The sequence below is a fragment of the Clytia hemisphaerica genome, unplaced genomic scaffold (assembly GCF_902728285.1).
Source record: "Clytia hemisphaerica strain Z4C2 unplaced genomic scaffold, Clytia hemisphaerica genome assembly, whole genome shotgun sequence".
NCBI lineage: Eukaryota > Metazoa > Cnidaria > Hydrozoa > Leptothecata > Clytiidae > Clytia > Clytia hemisphaerica.
In genome coordinates, this window is record NW_027104495.1 from 429,963 (window position 1) to 439,964 (window position 10,002).

Genomic DNA, 10,002 nt, shown 5'->3' on the forward strand with positions numbered 1-10,002 from the left:
TGACCTGGACGACTATCAATATTTCCCCTGCTTTAGAATCCATTGTTATATAATTTTCACGTGCCACAGTGACCCAATATTTCAAAAATATTTCATTCTTATTTTGTACTGTTTCTCTGAAATGTAGTATCGGCCTAAGAGGGCTTTTACGTTGGAGAGTGTCTTGTTCCAAGATAAACAATTGATTCCCTACTGTGTTCTTCATGTCAGATATCATATAATCTGTCATAGACTAAAGTTTCATAGTTATGTAACGCTGAATTAACTAACTGCATCTCTCTTTGTTAACAGAAACAATATGTGGTGTCACCTTTCACGCAAACATATCAACATTCAGTATTTCATATGGGGATATCAAATAACAACAGGTCTGTAAAAGCAACTTCACTTTAATCACAATGTTGCAATCTTGTAAGTGGAAACACCTATATTCCACTCCTATGGCTATGGAAATTAAAATTTGTCTTAAATTAGTCTACACAGACCTCTCCAAAACCTCCAAGAATCCGTTAGTGGATACTAGTAACCTAAAGCCTTGAATGAATTGATACATCCCTGCGTCACAGGGAAAGATTTAACAGAAATTTTGTTCCCGGTGGGAAAAATACCCTAGAATTTCAGCCCCACTGGAAAATAGTCTTTGATTTTATACCCATCCGAGATTCAATGTTTAAAAATTGCACTCCAAAATTATCCCTACTGCAATTTTTAACCATTGAATTTCTATAATCCCCATTGGGATTTCATTTATTTATTTTCCACCGGGGCTGTAAGACAGGGACCTTTTTGCTAATTGAACCTAAATTTCTTTTTAGCAGTTCAAATTTCTGATTTTGTACCGTATCACACCCTGTCTGTCTGTGCTCCACTTGATGTTAAGCACCCAGTGGGTTGGAAATTTAACCAATAGGAAATTCACTGGGGTGCAAAATATTTTTTAAAGTATCGAGTGGGGTGGTAAAGACTCCCTTGGTGTGAGAAAAGTTTGTGTCATTTTGATTTAGATGGATCCATTCTTGCACTGTGACAGAAATGTTTGTTCGGGACAAAGGGGGCTATTGAGGTTCAGTATGTTATATCAAATTTTATCAACTCTGGAGCGGTGTAATGTTTGATGAACATGCTTTAAACCTCTCCTAAATTTTAGAGGCTAGATCCTAGTATTAAAAAAAAAGAAACGATGTTTTGTGCCGAACGGAGCAATTTTTGATTTTCAAGCCCTCTCGTTTGGCTAGAACCATTTTCTTTTCTCGAATCTTAAGGGGTCAAATTTAATCGACTATTTTAGCATCTTTACATTTTTCATTTTCTGGTCTGTTTTGCCTAAGATTTTCCATAAAAAAATAATTTTTAAGAGAAATATGGCAACGAAGTACCATAGAAGTTGGGATACGATAACATTTTTGCCTTTTTCAGGTATTTCACCTTCAAATAGTTGATTCTAGAAGTAGGGGGAAGAGAAAATTCTGACATGTGGGGTGGATCACACTGAGTCACAGCAGCAGGGGTGTTATATTTGCAAGAAAAAGGCATCCAAAGGCATTTTCAGATTTTGAAACAGAATAAACCTTCCATTCACTGCGATCTTTAGAGTAATGTTTAAAAATCGGGGAAATCGAAAGTCATTTTTTGTTATAAGTGCTATAAAGTTTCTTACAGTAAAATGAATCCATTCTTCGGGTCAATGTACATTTTGAACAGAAAAGTATTTTTTTAAAGAAAGTTGTTCAAAATCGGATAATTTCGGAAGTGTTTGATTTCAGTTCCCTCATTATCCCGCCACATCCCACGTGAGCTCCCCCAAAATCGGAATTGGAATTATTCCCGATTGGAAAGGAGTAGAAATTTGAAATTTTCACTGAATATACGTTTTTTAGTTCTTCATCAGATATAGAAAAAAATCATATCTTTAGACATCGTCAATTTTTCTTTATGACCAATAAATTAAACATTTTTTGAATCCGATAAATCCGATTAAAGATCGCCGTGATTAAAAATAATTTCATTACATTGACAAAATAATTAAAACCTTTACACCGAGAATATTCAAAAAATACAGTTGACTCTCTCTAATTCGATTTTTAAGGGACCAAGAGTTTTCTTCTAATTAGAAATAAGGATTCGAATTACAGAAAGTATTGTATACTAATTTCTAACTGAGGGGACTAATATCACAGTTCGAATTATAGAAATTTCGAATAAGAGAGGTTCGAATTAACGATTGTACATAAGACTGTACTTCTCAGGATGGAAAGTTTGTACCAAATAACAACATTCTACAGTCAGGCCTGACAACTTCAAGGAAGGCGAACAGAAAAAAAGCATAACCAATCTTTGAATGGCAAGCTCTTTTACTTTTGCTTTCTTATTCAAGTTTATCACCAGAATAGCTAATTTTACTAGCCCCTCTAGCTGATGAATCTATCCATAAGTCATATTAAGCTTTTGATTTTTTTGGCACAAAGAATCAAACAAACAGCTTTTCAACCTTTAGATCAAGAAAGTTCAATTTAATTTTTTTGATTCATATTATCTTGATAAACCAGCTTAAATCATAAATATCATGACATAAAAACTGTCATTTTAGAAAGATATTATAATTTATAAAATCATTTAAAAAATGTACAATTGAAATAATTGAAATAATTACATGTTCTTTTTAAAGGTCATAATGACAATATTATCTTTAAAAAATATTCCAAAAATCTTGCGCTTATAATTGCAGAAATTGCGGAAAATCATCCTAAAATATTCTTACGGCACATTCTTATGTTAGGATCCTAATTCATACTAGAATTAACATTTAGTACATACGTCTCAAGTATAAAATGGCACTTTCGTAAAAGGAGTGAGCCTAACTTGTGGATAATTGATAATTTATAATTGTAAATGCTCTTAAAATGGCATTCTTAGCTTGAGTAGCAAAATTCCATGACGGTGATATTCTTAGCATATACTTAGTTTTTTGGCCTTTTTCATCATGAACATTCTTATAAAGTGTATTCGTATAAAAAAATGCGTGTCAATTCCATTTGCTTTGTGCAAGAATTCTTTTTTTTCTTTTGCGCTACTTTAATGGGATTATTTTTCGTGGGAATTAAATTTCACGGTTGAGCTCATCCGCGAAATTTTAAGATTTTGTTGGAAAAGGTAATTTCGCCGATTGCATCAGCAGGAGACAATATTTTCATGATTTTGTGTCTTTTAATTTCCAAATCATAAATACTATTTATTGGCCATTTATTGATGAAAGTTAACATTTAAAGAGTATTTATCTGACTTTTTTTGAATTCTGTTCAGGCGAGTGGACTTAAAAGTTATTATTAATTCACGGTTGGTTGTGTTACTCAAAAGTTTATTGATAGAATGTTTTCCTTTGCAGCTTTGCAACTTCAATTCAGCCCTGAACGAAATTCCCATGAATTGTCAAGGCAGGAGCAAAAGGTAATGTTGCACGTGCAATCTCCGAAAACGTGCGTGCATCTAAGATCACCAAGAAGGATGGTTTTCCTTTCACCCCAGTGACAGAAGATACAACTACACCATCATCTTCCAATTTAGCTCCTGGTTTTGCGATAAAATATCCTTCAGACACAGAATAATGTTCACCAGGATACCAATTAACCTTGGTCTTGTTTTGGACATCAACTTTAGATATGAAGTGACCAAAAGGTGTGTCAACTCCATATGTATATCTATAAGGTTTCCCATTACACATTTCATAATTGATTGTTGGCATTTCAAAATCAGCAGCAATGCACTCGTAATCACGACCTGTTTTATCTGTAGGCAGATCTAAAACATCAGCAGTAGTGTCCTGTAACTGTGCAATAGGTAGCCTGTAGCGATAGAGGTTGGGTAGTTTCACCCATTCGCCTTTGTGGCCTTCCCGTAACTGTTTGAGGTATAAAGCACTGACGATGGATGCGTCGGGATAAGCGGCTACGTCCACTATGATATCACCGTTTTCTTCGTAAGCGTTGACGTGATGGAAAACAAATACTGGATTCACCTGAATGGAAATGATAACATTCTTGTTAGAGGTTTTTCAGGATTTCAAAAGTTACTGAAACTTGTAACTTAAAGGGACATAACAGTACTTGCGAAATTTGTAAACAAACTGTATGCAGCAGATACAAAATCAAAACAAATGTCACATGTCAAAATAAAAAATCAAACCAAATATGGCTAATTTTGATTGTTCAATTGTTTTACAAGTTTGTTTTGGACACGTGATTTTAATTGTTCTCTTTAATGACACGTGGTTTGTGCAATGTTTACATTTTACTACTGTAATGTCCCTTTAAGGACAATCCGCCATTATGCAAACAAATGGAACCTTTGAATCCATAATGGCGGAAGTTATATAACTTAGTATTTCAAAAACGTTTATAACCACCATAATGGCCAAGATATTAGATTGGATACGAGACCAGTTTCCAGGATTCTGTGTTTCATGACTTATAAAGATTTCTTCAGCTAGGAGAGGGAACACTGAAATGTCATCTTCTTTGAGGACGTGACGTCGAAAATACAATAAAAGAATGATTAGTTTACCTTAATTCGTCTCATTTCTTTACCAGTTTTTCGATCGATAACACGAATCAATGTTCCATACTCTGGTTTCCACTTCAATATATCCAGGAAAGATTTCTTAAAAATATTCATAGTCATCACTGCAAAGACTGATTTGATGTAGAAAGGATTTTCGAAAAGGATGAAATAATTGTCTGTCATTCCAAAGCTGTGGTAGTAGGCTGATAAGCTTTGGCTGGTTGGAATTGACGCCACAATTTCAGCTCCTATAAATTGAAGAAGTAAGTTTTTTTATCGTTTTCGAAAAGTCCTGTGTTTCGCTCAAAACATGTATGCCAGCCAGCTTATGAAAAAAGATTTGGCTTAAATCATTGACAAGTCCACTGACCTTAATATACCTTGGACTAAGCTCTATCCGCCATCTTTGATCGAAGTATTTTTGGAGAGGCCCTTACAGTGTTAAAAAATAACATCGTCAGAAGTATTTCAGGAAAAGTAGACCTAACGCTCTTGATGCATTTAGACTGCTATTGAGTAGTGTTATCATTAGTGTACCACTTTTCGAAAATCTCGATATATAAAGGTCGATAAAGGTTGGTCAAGTCCCACAAGAGATCAACATCTAGAATCATATTAGGTGGCCTTTTAAAACCACATGAGAACTGATGACGTTTTATCAGCGATTTTTTATTTCTAAGATTTATTTGTACTGAGTTTTCTCATACTTATCTGGCACAAAATGTTGTCTCAAAGCGTAAGGGCATTGAATGAACTTTAAATCAAATTTCCATATACCTTTAAATGGTTCTTTTTCTGTTGATCCCGGTCGCATCGGTATTTTGATGACATCATAACGACAGGTCGGTTTTTGTTTGACGGAGAAATTGTATAGGTTTCCTTCAGAATCGTAGTGAGGGTGCGCTAACCATCCTTGAGCTCCTGTAATAAAAAAGATGACTTTCTGGTTGAATCTGACTTTTAGTGTACTTGTTTTTATTGCACTTCAATACAGCAGATTCTTCATTACTCGAAAATGCACGGAGAACGCAAGTTTGTGCGAGTTAAGGAAATTTCGAGATATGGGTTAAGATTTATTATGTGTTTTGCTTAATAAAGAGACCTATAAGCTTGTTCGAGTTATTGAGGCTCGAATAATGGAGACTGTATATCTATTTTATGTATCGTATGTGGAATTCCCCTGAAAATACATTATCATTGAGTTTAAAGCTTGAAGGACTAGAGAGGTACTTTTTGAATGGGATTTTAATGAAGCCACTAATTTCCATTGAAATGTAACACCCGGATGGTATTTTCCATATAAACGCTGGATTTAAATTACTGATTCAAGTTTCATTTTCTAGCTTCGTAAGTCAAGTTTGATTCACTTTTACCTTTCGAAAGATATGAGATTCATTTCTAGCCCTTTTTTAGACTTTTAACTCAATGGGTATAAAATAACCCCTTTTGTAGTAACTTGCCCTTGTCACGGATTCAGGTTTCGCTAGTCAAGTTAGAATTTCTACTTGTTGTTATTTGATAATGATTTGTAATTTATACATGTGAGTTTATTTTGTTTTGTTACAAAGTTACAACAATGAACATCCTCGACTTATCAGCTATAGTAATGAGATAGCATGTGAAAGTTAAGAGATTTTCTTCAAACCTACACCTATAGAGTCGAACACCCAATATCATTTTAAGCAATCTAGAATTCCAAAGATTACTAATATATCAATAAAACTTTCTAAACTTGTACCGAAACTAAAACCCTATTACCTTATTGGCCCTTTTTACGCCGGCCCTGATTTAATGCCGGCCCCTTTTACGCCGGCCCTTACTACGCCACAGTCTAAATTTGGGCTTATGCCAATTAGAGCCGTTAATGACGCCAAAATTTGTAAAAATACCTACTTATACTTCAAATTAGTAAATAATGTTTAAAATTTACATTAAAATGTCATGTTTCGGTAGTAAATTGTTGAAAGTTCGAAAATTCCATTCAAAATCACTGATTTTCGTGAGGTCTTAAAGTCTATTCACGATAAGTGTGCACTCTTTTTTCATTTACCTATTACTTTTGAAGGAATTCTTCAATCTTTATAAATTTGGTATCATTGGAAAGATATTAGTGAGTGAAACAATTTGAAATAAAAAAGTCTTTAAAAAAATTCTAAAAACGAAGATGAAAATGAAGAAGAAAAAAATGAAGATCTTGTAGAAAAGTGCTATAACTATCATTTTCACTGAAGTGAATCCTTAATCATCGAACGTCATCACTGTGAAAAAAATTCTCAAAAATAATCATTCAGTCAAAAGATATCAAACAAAGTTATAAGCTGATTGACGTCTAAAAACGCTGTTTTCTGCAGTTTTTTGCTGTTTTTTGGGGTCAATCACTTATTAACTTTGTATCATAACTTTATATTGAATAAATATTTTAATGAAATTTCTTCACAGTGATGATCTCCTAAGATCAAAGAATCTCTCCAGTGAAAATGAAAGTTATAGCACTTTTCTACAAGATCTTCATTTTTTTCTTCTTCATTTTCATCTTCGTTTTTAGAATTTTTTTAAAGACTTTTTTATTTCAAATTGTTACACTCACTAATATCTTTCCAATGATACCAAATTTATAAAGAACGAAGAATTCCTTCAAAAGTTATAGGTAAAAGAAAAAAGAGTGCACACTTATCGTGAATAGACTTTAGATATGGAGTAATAATTTTTGTCATACTTAAAATCCTTTAATTTAGAAATAGTGATCGAAAATTAACGCCACTTTTCAGTAAAAAATGCAAAATTTTGGCCCTTTTTACGCCGGCCTTTGTTACGCCACGTGCACAAAAATAACGCCAATAGGAGCCGGAGTAAAAAGGGCCGATAAGGTATACAATTTTCCACCCCGAATGTTACCTTTTTACTGGAGAAAGTTAGCTTGATAAAATAACAAAGGATGCAATACATCAATAATAGAAATTAACTAGAAACACTAAAGAAATCCCATACCCGAAAATTGGATCATTTGCTAAGATTATAAAGAGTTTCTTTCTATTGTGTTTCTTGTATCACCTTTTAAACTTTCGTTTTCTTTTAACTGGTCATTTATAAATCCTCAAATCACGCGATAACAAGTACGATTGATTTAAAAGCTCCAAAGGGGCTGGATCCAAAGCTCCTGGATGAGAAATGAAGCCACATTTTTCCCATCCTAAACAGGTAACCCGTGTGTTTTTCACTCAAAATTTCCGAATGCGGGGCAAGCTTAAAGCTTCACTTTTGTTGATTTAGAAAGGTTGATGTTTCTTCGGGACTTCAAGTTCAATGAGCCTTACCTATGCCAACTGAATCCATCGTGTTTTCAGATCTCAACGTTTTCAAGGTATCTTTATCCAGCTGTAAAATCCATGGTGTTTCTGTTGAAGCCCAAATCTCGCTGTCCTGTATGTTAAAAATCGTTAGAGTTAATTTTTTAGGGTACAGAAGCATGCAACTAGCCAATTATATTAATGTCTACTGTACAGCTGGAGTAATTTTCTAGGGTGATGATTTCCGAAGAACTTTCTTCTTGGTATTCTAGATAAATAGAACTCGTCGGCAAACATTAGATCAATATTGCTAGTTATAGGTACGTTAATGGAAAGACCAAAAATAAAAATGAATAAACGGGGGAGTCCAATAATTAATAAGCGGGCGAGGGACGTTTCTTTGGGACCTTAGAGTATAATGACATGGTTTCTACGTGTTACAAAGACAGGATGCACCACATTCAAAGCCAAACGACTTTAAAATAAACTTAATTCACTTACCTTTACATTGATGGGTTTAACGTTGCAGTTATCATTTTTCAAAGCCGGGATAAAATACAGGAACATTCTCTTGAAGATATTTGAACATGGATCTGGAGGAGCCCAGGTCCCGAAACCCATGGTAGAGATTCTGTTATATTTTGCGTTTTTCTTGTGAAAGTCAGACTGTAAAATAGGAAATAGAGAGATAATTTAAATTTGTTTTTCAAATAAAGCACCCACTACTCGCAAAAATTCAAAGTAAATTTAAAGTAAGTTTAAAATATTAAACTGTCAGAAAGTTCCTAATTTTGTAGATTTAGGTCTAAATTAACAACCCCTTCCCCCCGATGGAAAAAATACCCCACTGGGAATTGATTTTGATTTCATCCCCATTTAAGATTCAATAGAAATAATTCCACTCATAAGTAAATCTCACTGGATTTTTTGACTTGAAAATAATTTCTATCCCCATTGGGATTTCAATAGAAATTTTCATCCGGACTGTGGAAAGAATTACCACCGGGGCTGTGAGACAGTGTTGGTAAATTTATCCAGCTCCTTGTTTTATTGAGGATATTTCTATGAAAAGATGTAGGGTCTATAATGCTGACGAAGCAGAATTTCTCGAAACTTGTGATAGCAGGGCGCAGGATGGAGGGAAAGTTGTTCTTTCGTTGAATTAAAAATAATGCCGTTAATTACTTAATTTGGATTCTTAAGCAATAAATAAAACATTATAGGAAAAACAATATACAGAAATAGAAATCGAGACAACAACAAATGAGTCCCAGGAAGTAATATAAACGAAAACCTTACCTCCAAAAAGCGATTCGAATAATAAACGTGTCCATTTTTTATCTGAAATTTGTGTATCAAACAATCTCCATCAAAAACATGTTTATATGCTGTATTACCCCATTCAAATTTACCAGGCCCAAGACGTAAAAAAGATCCTTGTAGCCAATCAGGGATCACACCTCCTTCGTTGAGCTCACATTTGATTGGTTGAGTCAGCTCTGGACTAGTCTTTGTTAAGACTTCACCCATTTCACTGTATCGGGAATCTTGGATAAACACAGACTGAGCTTCTTGTACGATGTTGTCATTTTTAGAATTTGGAGTTGCCAAATGTTTGCCATTACTGTCGGAGAAATAGAACTGATCTTTGCTAGAATCGTTTGTGAATTGCCTGTATTTCTGTTGCGACATTGTTGTATATTTTTGACGTTCTTTTCTTCTTCAAGTACCAGCCCAAGACACAGTTTTGCGAAAAGTTCAGTGCTTTTCTTTTTCTCGACTGTATCCAAGTCAGCTCGACAGGTAAATGGTAAATTCTTTAGAAAGACTTTGTCTTTTTATGAATTCAAATTCAAAAATAGATTCAAAAATATTTTTCCTTTTATCATATCATACCACACCATAAAAGGCATCGTGGATTCCCCTGAGCATCTCTTGCACAGAGGGCACCCAAAACGAAGTATCTGTTACAATCAATTTGTATGGACGATTCCCTTCTGATTCGGAATTCAGATCTAGGAATCACCTTTTCTAATCAATTTTTATCAAGCTTTACGTATCAAATTAAAATACTTTCGTTCAAGGTCAACCGACATATTAGTTTTTTCAAGGTATTTTAGAGATCGGTCTGTTATTGAAAGATTTCAATTGAGAAATTTGA

General features: G+C 34.0%; 1 protein-coding gene across 1 annotated transcript; it reads right to left on the minus strand.

Annotated features, from left to right (window-relative positions):
* Positions 1-3,304: 3,304 nt before the first annotated feature.
* Positions 3,305-9,773, minus strand: LOC136821658 (beta,beta-carotene 15,15'-dioxygenase-like). The gene is made up of 6 exons (XM_067077867.1): positions 9,141-9,773; positions 8,343-8,507; positions 7,869-7,974; positions 5,332-5,475; positions 4,558-4,802; positions 3,305-4,012 (listed from the first exon to the last, which is right to left on the minus strand). Exons 1-6 carry the CDS (start codon positions 9,531-9,533, stop codon positions 3,398-3,400), a joined length of 1,668 nt encoding a protein of 555 aa, XP_066933968.1. The 5' UTR covers positions 9,534-9,773; the 3' UTR covers positions 3,305-3,397.
* Between the last annotated feature and the right edge of the window lie 229 nt (positions 9,774-10,002).